This window comes from Poecilia mexicana, unplaced genomic scaffold (assembly GCF_051168715.1).
Source record: "Poecilia mexicana isolate PSO_F unplaced genomic scaffold, ASM5116871v1 scaffold_19, whole genome shotgun sequence".
NCBI lineage: Eukaryota > Metazoa > Chordata > Actinopteri > Cyprinodontiformes > Poeciliidae > Poecilia > Poecilia mexicana.
The window spans coordinates 22,651,131-22,674,347 of NW_028263388.1; the positions used below are offsets into that span (position 1 = coordinate 22,651,131).

The window sequence follows — 23,217 nt, forward strand, 5'->3', positions numbered from 1 at the left end:
AACCACTGCAGCTCCAACCACAACCACAACAGCTCCAACTACAACCACATCTTCTCCAACCACAACAACTGAAGCACCAACAACAACCACTGAAGCTCCAACTACAACCACTGAAGCTCCAACTACAACCACAGCTTCTCCAACCACAACCACAGCTTCTCCAACCACGACAACTGAAGCACCAACAACCACTGAAGCTCCAATTACAACAACTGAAGCTCAAACCACAACCACAGCAGCTCCAACAACAACCACAGCGGCTCCAACTACCACCACTGCAGCTCCAACCACAACCACAGCAGCTCCAACAACAACCACAGCTTCTCCAACCACAACAACTGAAGCTCCAACCACAACCACTGCAGCCCCAACAACAACCACAGCAGCTCCAACCACAACCACAGCAGCTCCAACAACAACCACAGCGGCTCCAACCGCAACCACAGCAGCTCCAACAACAACCACAGCTGCTCCAACCACAACAACTGAAGCACCAACTACAACCACTGCATCTCCAACCACAACAACAGCTTCTCCAACCACAACAACTGAAGCTCCAACTACAACCACTGCAGCATCAACAACAACCACAGCTTCTCCTACCACAACCACAGCAGCTCCAACCACAACCACTGCAGCTCCAACCACAACCACAACAGCTCCAACTACAACCACATCTTCTCCAACCACAACAACTGAAGCACCAACAACAACCACTGAAGCTCCAACTACAACCACAGCTTCTCCAACTACAACCACAGCTTCTCCAAGCACAACCACTGCAGCACCAACAACAACCACAGCAGCTCCAACTACAACCACAGCATCTCCAACCACAACAACTGAAGCTCCAACCACAACCACCGAAGCTCCAACTACAACCACAGCTTCTCCAACTACAACCACAGCATCTCCAACCACAACAACTCAAGCTCCAACTACAACCACTGCAGCTCCAACCACAACCACAGCTGCTCCTACCACAACCACTGCAGCTCCAACTACAACCACTGCAGCTCCAACCACAACCACAGCTGCTCCAACCACAACCACAGCGGCTCCAACTACAACCACAGCATCTCCAACTACAACCACAGCTTCTCCAACCACAACAACTGAAGCTCCAACCACAACCACTGCAGCTCCAACAACAACCACAGCAACTCCTACCACAACCACTGCAACTCCAACTACAACCACTGTAGCTCCAACCACAACCACAGCTGCTCCATCCACAACCACAGCAGCTCCAACTACAACCACAGCATCTCCAACTACAACCACAGCTTCTCCAACCACAACAACTGAAGCTCCAACCACAACCACTGCAGCACCAACAACAACAACAGCTCCAACAACAACCACAGCAGATCCTACCACAACCACTGAAGCTCCAACTACAACCACTGCAGCACCAACAACAACCACAGCTTCTCCTACCACAACCACAGCAGCTCCAACCACAACCACAACAGCTCCAACTACAACACCTTCTCCAACCACAACAACTGAAGCACCAACAACTACCACTGAAACTCCAACTACAACCACTGAAGCTCCAACTACAACCACAGCTTCTCCAAGCACAATCACTGCAGCACCAACAACAACCACAGCTTCTCCAACTACAACGACAGCTTCTCCAACCACAACAACTGAAGCTCCAACCACAACCACAGCAGCTCCAACAACAACCACAGCGGCTCCAACTACAACCACTGCAGCTCCAACCACAACCACAGCAGCTCCAACAACAACCACAGCTGCTCCAACTACAACCACAGCAACTCCTACCACAACCACTGCAGCTCCAACTACAACCACAGCTTCTCCAACCACAACAACTGAAGCTCCAACCACAACCACTGCAGCTCCAACAACAACCACAGCAGATCCTACCACAACCACTGAAGCTCCAACTACAACCACAACATCTCCAACCACAACAACTGAAGCTCCAACCACAACCACAGCAGCTCCAACAACAACCACAGCGGCTCCAACTACAACCACTGCAGCTCCAACCACAACCACAGCAGCTCCAACAACAACCACAGCTGCTCCAACCACAACCACAGCTGCTCCAACCACAACCACAGCGGCTCCAACTACAACCACAGCATCTCCAACTACAACCACAGCTTCTCCAACCACAACAACTGAAGCTCCAACCACAACCACTGCAGCACCAACAACAACAGCAGCTCCAACATCAACCACAGCAGATCCTACCACAACCACTGAAGCTCCAACCACAACCACTGCAGCTCCAACCACAACCACAACAGCTCCAACTACAACATCTTCTCCAACCACAACAACTGAAGCACCAACAACTACCACTGAAGCTCCAACTACAACCACTGAAGCTCCAACTACAACCACAGCTTCTCCAAGCACAATCACTCCAGCACCAACAACAACCACAGCTTCTCCAACTACAACGACAGCTTCTCCAACCACAACCACTGCAGCACCAACAACAACAGCAGCTCCAACTACAACCACTGCAGCTCCAACCACAACCACAGCTGCTCCAACCACAACCACAGCGGCTCCAACTACAACCACAGCATCTCCAACTACAACCACAGCTTCTCCAACAACAACAACTGAAGCTCCAACCACAACCACTGCAGCACCAACAACAACCACAGCAACTCCTACCACAACCACTGCAGCTCCAACTACAACCACTGTAGCTCCAACCACAACCACAGCTGCTCCACTTACAACCACTGTAGCTCCAACCACAACCACAGCAGCTCCAACCACAACCACTGCAGCTCCAACCACAACCACAACAGCTCCAACTACAACCACATCTTCTCCAACCACAACAATTGAAGCACCAACTACAACCACTGCAGCTCCAACAACAACCACAGCTCCTCCTACCACAACCACAGCAGCTCCAACTACAACCACATCCTCTCCAACCACAACATCTGAAGCACCATCAACAACCACTGAAGCTCCAACTACAACCACAGCTTCTCCAACCACAACCACAGCTTCTCCAACCACAACCACTGCAGCACCGACAACAACCACAGCAGCTCCAACTACAACAACAGCATCTCCAACCACAACAACTGAAGCTCCAACCACAACCACTGCAGCACCAACAACAACCACAGCAGCTCCAACAACAACCACAGCATCTCCAACAACAACAACTGAAGCTCCAACTACAACCACTGCAGCTCCAACTACAACCACTGCAGCTCCAACAACAACCACAGCAGATCCTACCACAACCACTGAAGCTCCAACTACAACCACTGAAGCTCCAACTACAACCACAGCTTCTCCAACCACAACCACAGCTTCTCCAACCACGACAACTGAAGCACCAACAACCACTGAAGCTCCAATTACAACAACTGAAGCTCCAACCACAACCACAGCAGCTCCAACAACAACCACAGCGGCTCCAACTACCACCACTGCAGCTCCAACCAAAACCACAGCAGCTCCAACAACAACCACAGCTTCTCCAACCACAACAACTGAAGCTCCAACCACAACCACTGCAGCCCCGACAACAACCACAGCAGCTCCAACCACAACCACAGCAGCTCCAACAACAACCACAGCGGCTCCAACCGCAACCACAGCAGCTCCAACAACAACCACAGCTGCTCCAACCACAACAACTGAAGCACCAACTACAACCACTGCATCTCCAACCACAACAACAGCTTCTCCAACCACAACAACTGAAGCTCCAACTACAACCACTGCAGCATCAACAACAACCACAGCTTCTCCTACCACAACCACAGCAGCTCCAACCACAACCACTGCAGCTCCAACCACAACCACAACAGCTCCAACTACAACCACATCTTCTCCAACCACAACAACTGAAGCACCAACAACAACCTCTGTAGCTCCAACTACAACCACAGCTTCTCCAACTACAACCACAGCTTCTCCAACCACAACCACTGCAGCACCAACAACAACCACAGCAGCTCCAACTACAACCACAGCATCTCCAACCACAACAACTGATGCTCCAACCACAACCACTGCAGCACCAACAACAACAGCAGCTCCAACAACAACCACAGCAGATCCTACCACAACCACAAAAGCTCCAACTATAACCACAGCTTCTCCAACTACAACCACTGCATCTCCAACCACAACAACTGAAGCTCCAACCACAACCACAGGAGCTCCAACAACAACCACAGCATCTCCTACCACAACCACTGCAGCCCCAACAACAACCACAGCAGCTCCAACCACAACCACAGCAGCTCCAACAACAACCACAGCGGCTCCAACTGCCACCACTGCAGCTCCAACCACAACCACAGTTGCTGCAACCACAACCACAGCGGCTCCAACTACCACCACAGCTTCTCCAACTACAACCACAGCTTCTCCAACCACAACAACTGAAGCTCCAACCACAACCACTGCAGCCCCAACAACAACCACAGCAGCTCCAACAACAACCATAGAAGATTCTACCACAACCACTGAAGCTCCAACTACAACCACAGTTTCTCCAACTACAACAACTGCAGCTCCAACAACAACCACATCTTCTCCAACCACAACTGCAGCACCAACAACAACCACTGCAGCTCCAACTACAACCACAGCTTCACTAACTACAACAACAGCTTCTCCAACCACAACCACAGCTTCTCCAACCACGACAACTGAAGCACCAACAACAACCACTGAAGCTCCAACTACAACCACAGCTTCTCTAACCACAACCACTGAAGCTCCAACCACCACCACAGCAGCTCCAAGAACAACCACAGCAGCTCCAACTACCACCACTGTAGCTCCAACCACAACCACAGCAGCTCCAACAACAACCACAGCGGCTCCAACTACCACCACTGCAGTTCCAACCACAACCACAGCAGCTCCAACAACAACAACTGAAGCACCAACATCAACCACTGAAGCTCCAACTACAACCACAGCTTCTCCAACCACAACCACAGCTTCTCCAACCACGACAACTGAAGCACCAACAACAACCACTGAAGCTCCAACTACAACCACTGCAGCTCCAACTACAACCACTGCAGCACCAACAACAACCACAGCAGCTCCAACTACAACAACAGCATCTCCAACCACGACAACTGAAGCACCAACAACAACCACTGAAGCTCCAACTACAACCACTGCAGCTCCAACTACAACCACTGCAGCACCAACAACAACCACAGCAGCTCCAACTACAACAACAGCATCTCCAACCACAACAACTGAAGCTCCAACCACAACCACTGCAGCACCAACAACAACCACAGCAGCTCCAACAACAACCACAGCATCTCCAACCACAACAACTGAAGCTCCAACTACAACCACTGAAGCTCGAACTACAACCACAGCTTCTCCAACCACGACAACTGAAGCACAAACAACCACTGAAGCTCCAACTACAACCACTGCAGCTCCAACAACAACCACAGCAGATCCTACCACATCCACTGAAGCTCCAACTACAACCACAGCTTCTCCAACTACAACCACAGCATCTCCAACCACAACAACTGAAGCTCCAACCACAACCACAGCGGCTCCAACTACCACCACTGCAGTTCCAACCACAACCACAGCAGCTCCAACAACAACAACTGAAGCTCCAACTACAACCACTGCAGCTCCAACTACAACCATTGCAGCTCCAACTACAACCACAGCTTCTCTAACCACAACAACTGAAGCTCCAACCACAACCACAGCAGCTCCAACAACAACCACAGCGGCTCCAACTACCAGCACTGCAGCTCCAACCACAACCACAGCAGCTCCAACAACAACCACAGCTTCTCCAACCACAACAACTGAAGCTCCAACCACAACCACTGCAGCCCCAACAACAACCACAGCAGATCCTACCACAACCATTGAAGCTCCAACTACAACCACAGCTTCTCCAACTACAACCACAGCATCTCCAACCACAACAACTGAAGCTCTAACCACAACCACAACAGCTCCAACAACAACCACAGCGGCTCCAACCGCAACCACAGCAGCTCCAACAACAACCACAGCTGCTCCAACCACAACCACAGCGGCTCCAACTACAACCACTGCAGCTCCAACTACAACCACAGCTTCTCCAACCACGACAACTGAAGCACCAACAACAACCACTGAAGCTCCAACTACAACCACTGCAGCTCCAACTACAACCACTGCAGCTCCAACTACAACCACAGCTTCTCTAACCACAACAACTGAAGCTCCAACCACAACCACAGCAGCTCCAACAACAACCACAGCGGCTCCAACTACCACCACTACAGCTCCAACCACAACCACAGCAGCTCCAACAACAACCACAGCGGCTCCAACTGCCACCACTGCAGCTCCAACCACAACCACAGTTGCTGCAACCACAACCACAGCGGCTCCAACTACCACCACAGCTTCTCCAACTACAACCACAGCTTCTCCAACCACAACAACTGAAGCTCCAACCACAACCACTGCAGCCCCAACAACAACCACAGCAGCTCCAACAACAAACATAGAAGATTCTACCACAACCACTGAAGCTCCAACTACAACCACAGCTTCTCCAACTACATCCACATCATCTCCAACAGCAACAACTGAAGCTCCAACTACAACCACAGCAGGTCCTACCACAACCACAGTTTCTCCAACTACAACAACTGCAGCTCCAACAACAACAACTGAAGCACCAACATCAACCACTGAAGCTCCAACTACAACCACAGCTTCTCCAACCACAACCACAGCTTCTCCAACCACGACAACTGAAGCACCAACAACAACCACTGAAGCTCCAACTACAACCACTGCAGCTCCAACTACAACCACTGCAGCACCAACAACAACCACAGCAGCTCCAACTACAACAACAGCATCTCCAACCACGACAACTGAAGCACCAACAACAACCACTGAAGCTCCAACTACAACCACTGCAGCTCCAACTACAACCACTGCAGCATCAACAACAACCACAGCAGCTCCAACTACAACAGCATCTCCAACCACAACAACTGAAGCTCCAACCACAACCACAGGAGCTCCAACTACAACCACAGCAGCTCCTACCACAATCACAGCTTCTCCAACTACAACCACTGCAGCACCAACAACATCCACAGCTTCTCCTACCACAACCACAGCGGCTCCAACTACCAGCACTGCAGCTCCAACCACAACCACAGCAGCTCCAACAACAACCACAGCTTCTCCAACCACAACAACTGAAGCACCAACTACAACCACTGCATCTCCAACTACAACAACAGCTTCTCCAACCACAACAACTGAAGCTCGAACTACAACCACTGCAGCTCCAACCACAACCACCGCAGCTCCAACTACAACCACAGCAGCTCCTACCACAATCACAGCTTCTCCAACTACAACCACTGCAGCACCAACAACATCCACAGCTTCTCCTACCACAACCACAGCAGCTCCAACCACAACCACTGCAGCTCCAACCACAACCACAGCAGCTCCAACTACAACCACATCTTCTCCAACCACAACAACTGAAGCACCAACAACAACCACTGAAGCTCCAACTACAACCACAGCTTCTCCAACTACAACCACAGCTTCTCCAACCACAACCGCTGCAGCACCAACAACAACCACAGCAGCTCCAACTACAACCACAGCATCTCCAACCACAACAACTGAAGCTCCAACCACAACCACTGCAGCACCAACAACAGCTTCTCCAACTACAACCACAGCATCTCCAACCACAACAACTGAAGCTCCAACCACAACCACAGGAGCTCCAACAACAACCACAGCACCTCCTACCACAACCACTGCAGCTCCAACAACCACCACAGCAGATCCTACCACAACCACTGAAGCTCCAACAACAACCACAGCAGCTCCAACAACAACCACAGCATCTCCAACCACAACAACTGAAGCTCCAACGACAACCACTGCAGCTCCAACTACAACCACTGCAGCTCCAACAACCACCACAGCAGATCCTACCACAACCACTGAAGCTCCAACTACAACCACAGCTTCTCCAACTACAACCACAGCATCACCAACCACAACAACTGAAGCTCCAACCACAACCACAGCGGCTCCAACTACCACCACTGCAGTTCCAACCACAACCACAGCAGCTCCAACAACAACAACTGAAGCACCAACAACAACCACAGCGGCTCGAACTACAACCACTGCAGCTCCAACTACAACCACATCTTCCCCAACCACAACAACTGAAGCACCAACTACAACCACTGCTTCTCCAACCACAACAACAGCTTCTCCAACCACGACAACTGAAGCACCAACAACCACTGAAGCTCCAACTACAACCACTGCAGCTCCAACTACAACCACTGCAGCTCCAACTACAACCACAGCTTCTCTAACCACAACAACTGAAGCTCCAACCACAACCACAGCAGCTCCAACAACAACCACAGCGGCTCCAACTACCAGCACTGCAGCTCCAACCACAACCACAGCAGCTCCAACAACAACCACAGCTTCTCCAACCACAACAACTGAAGCACCAACTACAACCACTGCATCTCCAACTACAACAACAGCTTCTCCAACCACAACAACTGAAGCTCGAACTACAACCACTGCAGCTCCAACCACAACCACCGCAGCTCCAACTACAACCACAGCAGCTCCTACCACAATCACAGCTTCTCCAACTACAACCACTGCAGCACCAACAACATCCACAGCTTCTCCTACCACAACCACAGCAGCTCCAACCACAACCACTGCAGCTCCAACCACAACCACAGCAGCTCCAACTACAACCACATCTTCTCCAACCACAACAACTGAAGCACCAACAACAACCACTGAAGCTCCAACTACAACCACAGCTTCTCCAACTACAACCACAGCTTCTCCAACCACAACCGCTGCAGCACCAACAACAACCACAGCAGCTCCAACTACAACCACAGCATCTCCAACCACAACAACTGAAGCTCCAACCACAACCACTGCAGCACCAACAACAGCTTCTCCAACTACAACCACAGCATCTCCAACCACAACAACTGAAGCTCCAACCACAACCACAGGAGCTCCAACAACAACCACAGCACCTCCTACCACAACCACTGCAGCACCAACAACAACCACAGCAGCTCCAACAACAACCACAGCAACTCTTACCACAACCACTGCAGCACCAAAAACAACCACAGCAGCTCCAACTACAACAACAGCATCTCCAACCACAACAACTGAAGCTACAACCACAACCACTGCAGCACCAACAACAACCACAGCAGCTCCAACAACAACCACAGCATCTCCAACCACAACAACTGAAGCTCCAACGACAACCACTGCAGCTCCAACTACAACCACTGCAGCTCCAACAACCACCACAGCAGATCCTACCACAACCACTGAAGCTCCAACTACAACCACAGCTTCTCCAACTACAACCACAGCATCACCAACCACAACAACTGAAGCTCCAACCACAACCACAGCGGCTCCAACTACCACCACTGCAGTTCCAACCACAACCACAGCAGCTCCAACAACAACAACTGAAGCACCAACAACAACCACAGCGGCTCGAACTACAACCACTGCAGCTCCAACTACAACCACATCTTCCCCAACCACAACAACTGAAGCACCAACTACAACCACTGCATCTCCAACCACAACAAAAGCTTCTCCAACCACGACAACTGAAGCACCAACAACCACTGAAGCTCCAACTACAACCACTGCAGCTCCAACTACAACCTCTGCAGCTCCAACTACAACCACAGCTTCTCTAACCACAACAACTGAAGCTCCAACCACAACCACAGCAGCTCCAACAACAACCACAGCGGCTCCAACTACCAGCACTGCAGCTCCAACCACAACCACAGCAGCTCCAACAACAACCACAGCTTCTCCAACCACAACAACTGAAGCTCCAACCACAACCACTGCAGCCCCAACAACAACCACAGCAGCTCCAACAACAACCACAGCAGATCCTACCACAACCACTGAAGCTCCAACTACAACCACATCTTCGCCAACCACAACTACAGCACCAACAACAACCACTGCAGCTCCAACCACTGCAGCTCCAACTAGAACCGCAGCAGCTCCTACCACAACAACTGAAACTTCAACCACAACCACCGCAGCACCAACAACAACCAACGCATCTCCAACTACAACAACTGAAGCTCCAACCACAACCATTGCGGCACCAACAACAACGACAGCAGCTCCAACCGCAACTGCAGCTTCTCCAATCACAACAACCACAGCAGGTCCAACAACAATCACAGGATCACCTATTATAACCACATCTTCCCTATCGACAAGCACAGCATTTATAACTACAACAACTGAATCACCAACAACAACCACAGCAGCTCCAACTACAACCACTGCAGCTCCGACAACAACAGCAGCAGCTCTGACCACAACCACAGCAGATCCTACCACATACACTGCAGCTCCAACTACAACTACAGCTTCTCCAACAACAACAACTGAAGCTACAACCACAACCACTGCAGCACCAACAACAACACCAGCTCCAACCACAACCACAGCTTCTCCAACAACAACTGAAGCTCCAACCACAACCACTGCGGCACCAACAACAACAACTGAAGCTCCAACCACAACCACAGAGGCACCAACAACAACCACAGCAGCTCCAACCACAACCACAGCTTCTCCAACAACAACAACTGAAGCTCCAACCAGAACCACTGCAGCACGAACAACAACCACAGCAGCTCCAACAACAACCACTGCAGCTCGAACCACAACCACAGCTTCTCCAACTACAACCACAGCATCTCCAACCACAACTGAAGCTCCAACCACAACCACAGCAGCTCCAACCACAACCACAGCTTCTCCAACTACGACAACTGATGCTCCAACTACAACTACTGCAGCTCCAACCACAACCACAGCTTCTCCAACCACGACAATTGATGCTCCAACCACAACCACTGCAGCTCCAACCACATCCACAGCAGCTCCAATAACAACCACAGCAGCACCAACAACAACCACAGCAGCTCCAACGACAACCACAGCAGCTTCAACCACAACCACTGCAGCACCAACAACAACCACGGCACCTCCAACAACAACCACAGCAGATTATACCAAAACCACTGCAGCTCCAACTACAACCACAGCTTCTCCAACTACAACTACAGCACCTCCAACCACAACAACTGAAGCTCCAACCACAACCACAGCAGCTCCAACCACACCCACAGCTTCTCCAACCACAACCACAACAGCTCCAACTACAACCACATCTTCTCCAACCACAACAACTGAAGCACCAACAACAACCACTGAAGCTACAACTACAACCACAGCATCTCCAACCACAACCACAGCAGCTCCAACCACAACCACAGCATCTCCATCCACAACAACTGAAGCTCCAACCACAACCACTGCAGGTCCTACCACAACCACAGCTTCTCCAACTTCAACCAATGCAGCTCCAACAACAACGACATCTTCTCCAACCACAACTACAGCACCAACAACAACCACAGCAGCTCCAACAACAACAACTGAAGCTCCAACCACAACCACAGGAGCTCCAACAACAACCACAGCACCTCCTACCACAACCACTGCAGCACCAACAACAACCACAGCAGCTCCAACAACAACCACAGCAACTCTTACCACAACCACTGCAGTACCAAAAACAACCACAGCAGCTCCAACTACAACAACAGCATCTCCAACCACAACAACTGAAGCTACAACCACAACCACTGCAGCACCAACAACAACCACAGCAGCTCCAACAACAACCACAGCATCTCCAACCACAACAACTGAAGCTCCAACGACAACCACTGCAGCTCCAACTACAACCACTGCAGCTCCAACAACCACCACAGCAGATCCTACCACAACCACTGAAGCTCCAACTACAACCACAGCTTCTCCAACTACAACCACAGCATCACCAACCACAACAACTGAAGCTCCAACCACAACCACAGCGGCTCCAACTACCACCACTGCAGTTCCAACCACAACCACAGCAGCTCCAACAACAACAACTGAAGCACCAACAACAACCACAGCGGCTCGAACTACAACCACTGCAGCTCCAACTACAACCACATCTTCCCCAACCACAACAACTGAAGCACCAACTACAACCACTGCATCTCCAACCACAACAACAGCTTCTCCAACCACGACAACTGAAGCACCAACAACCACTGAAGCTCCAACTACAACCACTGCAGCTCCAACTACAACCTCTGCAGCTCCAACTACAACCACAGCTTCTCTAACCACAACAACTGAAGCTCCAACCACAACCACAGCAGCTCCAACAACAACCACAGCGGCTCCAACTACCAGCACTGCAGCTCCAACCACAACCACAGCAGCTCCAACAACAACCACAGCTTCTCCAACCACAACAACTGAAGCTCCAACCACAACCACTGCAGCCCCAACAACAACCACAGCAGCTCCAACAACAACCACAGCAGATCCTACCACAACCACTGAAGCTCCAACTACAACCACATCTTCGCCAACCACAACTACAGCACCAACAACAACCACTGCAGCTCCAACCACTGCAGCTCCAACTAGAACCGCAGCAGCTCCTACCACAACAACTGAAACTTCAACCACAACCACCGCAGCACCAACAACAACCAACGCATCTCCAACTACAACAACTGAAGCTCCAACCACAACCATTGCGGCACCAACAACAACGACAGCAGCTCCAACCGCAACTGCAGCTTCTCCAATCACAACAACCACAGCAGGTCCAACAACAATCACAGGATCACCTATTATAACCACATCTTCCCTATCGACAAGCACAGCATTTATAACTACAACAACTGAATCACCAACAACAACCACAGCAGCTCCAACTACAACCACTGCAGCTCCGACAACAACAGCAGCAGCTCTGACCACAACCACAGCAGATCCTACCACATACACTGCAGCTCCAACTACAACTACAGCTTCTCCAACAACAACAACTGAAGCTACAACCACAACCACTGCAGCACCAACAACAACACCAGCTCCAACCACAACCACAGCTTCTCCAACAACAACTGAAGCTCCAACCACAACCACTGCGGCACCAACAACAACAACTGAAGCTCCAACCACAACCACAGAGGCACCAACAACAACCACAGCAGCTCCAACCACAACCACAGCTTCTCCAACAACAACAACTGAAGCTCCAACCAGAACCACTGCAGCACGAACAACAACCACAGCAGCTCCAACAACAACCACAGCAGATCTTTCCACAACCACTGCAGCTCGAACCACAACCACAGCTTCTCCAACTACAACCACAGCATCTCCAACCACAACTGAAGCTCCAACCACAACCACAGCAGCTCCAACCACAACCACAGCTTCTCCAACTACGACAACTGATGCTCCAACTACAACTACTGCAGCTCCAACCACAACCACAGCTTCTCCAACCACGACAATTGATGCTCCAACCACAACCACTGCAGCTCCAACCACATCCACAGCAGCTCCAATAACAACCACAGCAGCACCAACAACAACCACAGCAGCTCCAACGACAACCACAGCAGCTTCAACCACAACCACTGCAGCACCAACAACAACCACGGCACCTCCAACAACAACCACAGCAGATTATACCAAAACCACTGCAGCTCCAACTACAACCACAGCTTCTCCAACTACAACTACAGCACCTCCAACCACAACAACTGAAGCTCCAACCACAACCACAGCAGCTCCAACCACACCCACAGCTTCTCCAACCACAACCACAACAGCTCCAACTACAACCACATCTTCTCCAACCACAACAACTGAAGCACCAACAACAACCACTGAAGCTACAACTACAACCACAGCATCTCCAACCACAACCACAGCAGCTCCAACCACAACCACAGCATCTCCATCCACAACAACTGAAGCTCCAACCACAACCACTGCAGGTCCTACCACAACCACAGCTTCTCCAACTTCAACCAATGCAGCTCCAACAACAACGACATCTTCTCCAACCACAACTACAGCACCAACAACAACCACAGCAGCTCCAACAACAACAACTGAAGCTCCAACCACAACTACAGCAGCACCAACAACTACAGCAGCTCCAACAACAACCACTGAAACTACAACTACAACCACTGCAGCTCCAACCACATCCACTGCAGCACCAACAACAACCACAGCAGCACCAACCACAACAACTGAAGCTCCAACCACAACTACAACAGCACCAACAACTACAGCAGCTCCAACAACAACCACTGAAGCTACAACTACAACCACTGCTGCTCCAACAACAACCACATCATCTCCAACCACAACCACTGCAGCATCAACAACAACTGAAGCTCCAACCACAACCACAGTAGCTCCAACCACAACCACAGCTGCTCCAACCACGACCACAGCTTCTCCAACCACGACAACTGAAGCACCAACAACAACCACTGCAGCTCCAACCACAACAACTGAAGCTCCATCCACAACCACTGCAGCACCAACAACAGCCACAGCAGCTCCAACCACAACCACAGCAACTCCAACCACAACAACAGCTTCTCCAACCACAACAACTGAAGCTCCAACTACAACCACTGCAGCTCCAACCACAACCACTGCAGCTCCAACTACAACCACAGCAGCTCCAACAACAACCACATCTTCTCCAACCACAACTGCAGCTCCAAAAACAACCACTGCAGCTCCAACTACAACCACTGCAGCTCCAAAAACAACCACAGTTTCTCCTACCACAACCACAGCATCTCCAACCACAACTACAGCAGCTCCAACTACAACAACTGCAGCTCAAACAACAACCACATCTTCTCCAACCACAACTGCAGCACCAACAACAACCACTGCAGCTCCATCTACAACCACAGCCTTTTCAACCACATCAACTGAAACTCCAACAACCCCAGCATCTCCAACCGCAAATACATCAGCTGCTACCACAACCGCTGCAGCTCCAATCACAACCACTGCAGCTCCAACTACAACCACAGCAGCTCCAACCACAACCACAGAAGCTACTACCACAACCACAGCAGTTCCCACCATAAAAACTGAAGCTCCAACCACAACAACTGCAGCTCCAATCACAACCACTGCAGCTCCAACTACAACCACATCAGCTCCTACCACAACCACAGCAGTTCCAACCACAACCACAGCAGCTCCAACCAAAACCACAGCGTCTCCAAGCACAACTGAATCTCCAAGCACAACAACTAAATCTCCAACCACAACCACTGCAGCTCCAATGACAACCACATCAGCTCCTACCACAACAACTGAAGCAACAACAACAACAACTGAAGCACCAACAACAACTGCAGCTTCTCCAACAACAATCACAGGATCACCAATTAAAACCACAGCTTCCCTATTGACAACCACAGGATTTATTACCACAACAACTGATGCTCCAACCACAACAACTGAAGCACCAACAACAACCATAACTGCAGCTTCAACAACCATAACTGCAGCTTCTCCAATCACAGCAACCACAGCTACTCCAACCACAACCACTAGAGCTCCAACCACAACAACTGAATCTCCAACCACAACAACTGAAGCACCAACAACAACCACAGCAGCTCCATCCACAACGACAGCAGCTCCAACCACAATCACAGGATCACCAATTAAAACCACAGCTTCCCTATCGACATCCACAGGTTTTATAACCACAACTGAAGCTCCCACCACAACAACTGAAGCACCAACAACAACCATAACTGCAGCTTCTCCAATCACAGCAACCACTAGAGCTCCAACCACAACCACTTCTTCTCCAACCACAACCACTAGAGCTCCAACCACAACCACTGCTTCTCCAACCACAACAACTGAAGCAGCAACAACAACCACAGCAGCTTCAACCACAACAACTGTAGCACCAACAACAACCATAACTGCAGCTTCAACAACCATAACTGCAGCTTCTCCAATCACAGCAACCACTAGGGCTCCAACCACAACCACTGCTTCTCCAACCACAGCAACTGAAGCTCCAACCACAACAACTGAAGCACCAACAACAACCACAGCAGCTTCAACAACCACAGCAGCTCCATCCACAACGACAGCAGCTCCAACAACAATCACAGGATCACCAATTAAAACCACAGCTTCCCTATCGACAACCACAGGATTTATAACCACAACAACTGAAGCTCCAACCACAACAACTGAACCACCAACAACAACCATAACTGCAGCTTCTCCAATCACAGCAACCACAGCTTCTCCAACCACAACCACTAGAGCTCCAACCACAACCACAGCTTCTCCAACGACAACAACTGAAGCTTCAACCACAACAATTGAAGCACCAACAACCACAGCAGCTTCAACCACAACAACTGAAGCACCATCAACAACCACAGCAGCTTCAACAACCACAGCAGCTCCAACCACAATCACAGGATCACCAATTAAAACCACAGCTTCCTTATCGACAACCACAGGTTTTATAACCACAACTGAAGCTCCAACCACAACAACTGAAGCAGCAACAACAACCACAGCAGCTTCAACCACAACAACTGAAGCACCAACAACAACTACAGCAGCTTCAACAACCACAGCAGCTCCATCCACAACAACAACAGCTTCAACCACAACAACTGAAGCACCAACAACAACCATAACTGCAGCTTCAACAACCATAACTGCAGCTTCTCCAATCACAGCAACCACTAGGGCTCCAACCACAACCACTGCTTCTCCAACCACAGCAACTGAAGCTCCAACCACAACAACTGAAGCACCAACAACAACCAGAGCAGCTTCAACAACCACAGCAGCTCCATCCACAACGACAGCAGCTTCAACCACAACTGAAGCACCAACAACAACCATAACTGCAGCTTCAACAACCATAACTGCAGCTTCTCCAATCACAGCAACCACTAGAGCTCCTACCACAACCACTGCTTCTCCAACCACAGCAACTGAAGCTCCAACCACAAGAACTGAAGCTTCAACAACAACCACAGCAGCTTCAACAACCACAGCAGCTCCATCCACAACGACAGCAGCTCCAACAACAATCACAGGATCACCAATTAAAACCACAGCTTCCCTATCAACAACCACAGGATTTATAACCACAACAACTGAAGCTTCAACCACAACAATTGAAGCACCAACAACAACCATAACTGCAGCTTCAACAACCATAACTGCAGCTTCTCCAACCACAACCACTAGAGCTCCAACCACAACCACAGCTTCTCCAACGACAACAACTGAAGCTTCAACCACAACAACTGAAGCACCATCAACAACCACAGCAGCTTCAACAACCACAGCAGCTCCAACCACAATCACAGGATCACCAATTAAAACCACAGCTTCCTTATCGACAACCACAGGTTTTATAACCACAACTGAAGCTCCAACCACAACAACTGAAGCAGCAACAACAACCACAGCAGCTTCAACCACAACAACTGAAGCACCAACAACAACTACAGCAGCTTCAACAACCACAGCAGCTCCATCCACAACGACAGCAGCTCCAACCACAATCACAGGATCACCAATTAAAACCACAGCTTCCTTATCGACAACCACAGGTTTTATAACCACAACTGAAGCTCCAACCACAACCATAACTGCAGCTTCTCCAATCACAGCAACCACAGCTTCTTCAACCACAACCACTAGAGCTCCAACCACAACCACTGCTTCTCCAACCACAACAACTGAAGCTCCAACCACTGCTTCTCCAACCACAACAACTGAAGCACCAACAACAACCACAGCAGCTTCAACCACAACAACTGAAGCACCATCAACAACCACAGCAGCTTCAACAACCACAGCAGCTCCATCCACAACGACAGCAGCTCCAACCACAATCACAGGATCACCAATTAAAACCACAGCTTCCCTATCGACAACCACAGGTTTTATAACCACAACTGAAGCTCCCACCATAACAACTGAAGCAGCAACAACAACCATATCTGCAGCTTCTCAAATCACAGCAACCACTGGAGCTCCAACCACAACCACTGCTTCTCCAACCACAACCACTAGAGCTCCAACCACAACAACTGAATCTCCAACCACAACAACTGAAGCACCAACAACAACCACAGCATCTCCATCCACAACGACAGCAGCTCCAACCACAATCACAGGATCACCAATTAAAACCACAGCTTCCCTATCGACAACCACAGGTTTTATAACCACAACTGAAGTTCCCACCATAACAACTGAAGCACCAACAACAACCATAACTGCAGCTTCTCCAATCACAGCAACCACTAGAGCTCCAACCACAACCACTTCTTCTCCAACCACAACCACTAGAGCTCCAACCACAACCACTGCTTCTCCAACCACAACAACTGAAGCAGCAACAACAACCACAGCAGCTTCAACCACAACAACTGTAGCACCAACAACAACCAGAGCAGCTTCAACCACCACAGCAGCTCCATCCACAACGACAGCAGCTTCAACCACAACAACTGAAGCACCAACAACAACCATAACTGCAGCTTCAACAACCATAACTGCAGCTTCTCCAATCACAGCAACCACAGCTTCTCCAACCACAACCACTAGAGCTCCAACCACAACCACAGCTTCTCCAACGACAACAACTGAAGATTCAACCACAACAATTGAAGCACCAACAACAACCACAGCAGCTTCAACAACCACAGCAGCTTCAACCACAACAACTGAAGCACCATCAACAACCACAGCAGCTTCAACAACCACAGCAGCTCCAACCACAATCACAGGATCACCAATTAAAACCACAGCTTCCTTATCGACAACCACAGGTTTTATAACCACAATTGAAGCTCCAACCACAACAACTGAAGCAGCAACAACAACCACAGCGGCTTCAACCACAACAACTGAAGCACCAACAACAACTACAGCAGCTTCAACAACCACAGAAGCTCCATCCACAACGACAGCAGCTCCAACCACAACCACAGGATCACCAATTAAAACCACAGCTTCCTTATTGACAACCACAACCATAACTGCAGCTTCTCCAATCACAGCAACCACTAGAGCTCCAACCACAACCACTGCTTCTCCAACCACAGCAACTGAAGCTCCAACTACAAGAACTGAAGCACCAACAACAACCACAGCAGCTTCAACAACCACAGCAGCTCCATCCACAACGACAGCAGCTCCAACAACAATCACAGGATCACCAATTAAAACCACAGCTTCCCTATCAACAACCACAGGATTTATAACCACAACAACTGAAGCTTCAACCACAACAATTGAAGCACCAACAACAACCATAACTGCAGCTTCAACAACCATAACTGCAGCTTCTCCAACGACAACAACTGAAGCTTCAACCACAACAATTGAAGCACCAACAACAACCACAGCAGCTTCAACCACAACAACTGAAGCACCATCAACAACCACAGCAGCTTCAACAACCATAGCAGCTCCATCCACAACGACAGCAGCTCCAACCACAATCACAGGATCACCAATTAAAACCACAGCTTCCTTATCGACAACCACAGGTTTTATAACCACAACTGAAGCTTCAACCACAACAACTGAAGCACCAACAACAACCATAACTGCAGCTTCTCCAATCACAGCAACCACAGCTTCTTCAACCACAACCACTAGAGCTCCAACCACAACCACTGCTTCTCCAACCACACCAACTGAAGCTCCAACCACAACCACTGCTTCTCCAACCACAACAACTGAAGCACCAACAACAACCACAGCAGCTTCAACAACCACAGCAGCTCCATCCACAACGACAGCAGCTCCAACAACAATCACAGGATCACCAATTAAAACCACAGCTTCCCTATCAACAACCACAGGATTTATAACCACAACAACTGAAGCTTCAACCACAACAATTGAAGCACCAACAACAACCATAACTGCAGCTTCAACAACCATAACTGCAGCTTCTCCAATCACAGCAACCACAGCTTCTCCAACCACAACCACTAGAGCTCCAACCACAACCACTGCTTCTCCAACGACAACAACTGAAGCTTCAACCACAACAATTGAAGCACCAACAACAACCACAGCAGCTTCAACCACAACAACTGAAGCACCATCAACAACCACAGCAGCTTCAACAACCACAGCAGCTCCATCCACAACGACAGCAGCTCCAACCACAATCACAGGATCACCAATTAAAACCACAGCTTCCTTATCGACAACCACAGGTTTTATAACCACAACTGAAGCTCCAACCACAACAACTGAAGCAGCAACAACAACCACAGCAGCTTCAACCACAACAACTGAAGCACCAACAACAACCATAACTGCAGCTTCTCCAATCACAGCAACCACAGCTTCTTCAACCACAACCACTAGAGCTCCAACCACAACCACTGCTTCTCCAACCACAACAACTGAAGCTCCAACCACAACCACTGCTTCTCCAACCACAACAACTGAAGCACCAACAACAACCACAGCAGCTTCAACCACAACAACTGAAGCACCATCAACAACCACAGCAGCTTCAACAACCACAGCAGCTCCATCCACAACGACAGCAGCTCCAACCACAATCACAGGATCACCAATTAAAACCACAGCTTCCCTATCGACAACCACAGGTTTTATAACCACAACTGAAGCTCCCACCATAACAACTGAAGCACCAACAACAACCATATCTGCAGCTTCTCCAATCACAGCAACCACTGGAGCTCCAACCACAACCACTGCTTCTCCAACCACAACCACTAGAGCTCCAACCACAACCACTGTTTCTCCAACCACAACAACTGAAGCAGCAACAACAACTACAGCAGCTTCAACCACAACAACTGAAGCACCAACAACAACCATAACTGCAGCTTCTCCAATCACAGCAACCACTAGAGCTCCAACCACAACCACTCCTTCTCCAACCACAGCAACTGAAGCTCCAACCACAACAACTGAAGCTCCAACAACAACCACAGCAGCTTCAACAACCACAGCAGCTCCATCCACAACGACAGCAGCTCCAACAACAATCACAGGATCACCAATTAAAACCACAGCTTCCCTATCAACAACCACAGGATTTATAACCACAACAACTGAAGCTTCAACCACAACAACTGAAGCACCAACAACAACCATAACTGCAGCTTCAACAACCATAACTGCAGCTTCTCCAATCACAGCAACCACAGCTTCTCCAACCACAACCACTAGAGCTCCAACCACAACCACTGCTTCTCCAACCACAACAACTGAAGCACCAACAACAGCCATAACTGCAGCTTCTCCAATCACAACTACTAGAGCTCCAACCACAACCACTGCTTCTCCAACCACAACAACTGAAGCAGCAACAACCACAGCAGCTTCAACCACAACAACTGAAGCACCAACAACAGCCATAACTGCAGCTTCTCCAATCACAACTACTAGAGCTCCAACCACAACCACTGCTTCTCCAACCACAACAACTGAAGCACCAACAACAACCACAGCAGCTTCAACAACGACAGCAGCTCCAACCACAATCACAGGATCACCAATTAAAACCACAGCTTCCCTATCGACAACCACAGGTTTTATAACCACAACTGAAGCTCCCACCATAACAACTGAAGCACCAACAACAACCATATCTGCAGCTTCTCCAATCACAGCAACCACTGGAGCTCCAACCACAACCACTGCTTCTCCAACCACAACCACTAGAGCTCCAACCACAACCACTGTTTCTCCAACCACAACAACTGAAGCAGCAACAACAACTACAGCAGCTTCAACCACAACAACTGAAGCACCAACAACAACCATAACTGCAGCTTCTCCAATCACAGCAACCACTAGAGCTCCAACCACAACCACTCCTTCTCCAACCACAGCAACTGAAGCTCCAACCACAACAACTGAAGCTCCAACAACAACCACAGCAGCTTCAACAACCACAGCAGCTCCATCCACAACGACAGCAGCTCCAACAACAATCACAGGATCACCAATTAAAACCACAGCTTCCCTATCAACAACCACAGGATTTATAACCACAACAACTGAAGCTTCAACCACAACAACTGAAGCACCAACAACAACCATAACTGCAGCTTCAACAACCATAACTGCAGCTTCTCCAATCACAGCAACCACAGCTTCTCCAACCACAACCACTAGAGCTCCAACCACAACCACTGCTTCTCCAACCACAACAACTGAAGCACCAACAACAGCCATAACTGCAGCTTCTCCAATCACAACTACTAGAGCTCCAACCACAACCACTGCTTCTCCAACCACAACAACTGAAGCAGCAACAACCACAGCAGCTTCAACCACAACAACTGAAGCACCAACAACAGCCATAACTGCAGCTTCTCCAATCACAACTACTAGAGCTCCAACCACAACCACTGCTTCTCCAACCACAACAACTGAAGCACCAACAACAACCACAGCAGCTTCAACAACGACAGCAGCTCCAACCACAATCACAGGATCACCAATTAAAACCACAGCTTCCCTATCGACATCCACAGGAATTATAACCACAACTGAAGCTCCAGCCACAACCACTGCAGCTCCAACCACAACCACAGCAGCTCCAACCACAACAACTGAAGCACCAACAACAACCACAACAGCCTCATCAGCTCCAACTACAATTACAGCTTCTCCTCCAATCACAGCAACTGAAGTACCAACATCAACAACAGCAGCTCCAACCACAACCACAGGATCACCTACTAAAACCACAGCTACTATATCAACAACCACATATGCTCCAACCACAACCACAGCAGCAGCATCCACAACCTTTGAAGCTCAGACTGCAACCACTGTTCCAACCACAACATCTCCAACAACAACCACAGCAGTTCTAACTACAACTACTGCAGTTCCTACAACCACAGAAGCACCAACTACAACCAGAAAAGTTCCAACAACCACATCATCTCCATATACACCCACTGCAGCTCCAGCTGTAACCACTGCAGCTCCAATTACAACCACTGTGGCTATTACCACAGCAGCTGTTACGAAAAGCACACCTGCTCAAAACACTCCTACAACAGCTCCAATAACAAGCACAGCAACTCCAACGACATCTGCTGTAGCAGGAGAAACAACATTTACACACCCTCCAGGTATGTTATCTACTTTATAAACATACAC

At 49.6% G+C, this 23,217-nt stretch overlaps 2 protein-coding genes across 2 annotated transcripts in view; both read left to right on the top strand.

Annotated features, from left to right (window-relative positions):
* The window catches only part of LOC148153738 (uncharacterized), a 60,708-nt gene that overhangs the window by 34,471 nt on the left and 3,020 nt on the right, over positions 1 to 23,217 (top strand). The window lies entirely within an intron of this gene.
* Positions 845 to 23,030, top strand: LOC148153740 (uncharacterized; the record flags this gene model as incomplete). The annotated part of the gene is made up of 4 exons (XM_088001029.1): positions 845 to 1,583; positions 14,220 to 14,377; positions 22,181 to 22,261; positions 23,019 to 23,030. Coding segments are annotated over 4 exons (990 nt in total), but the record flags the coding sequence as incomplete, so codon positions are not given.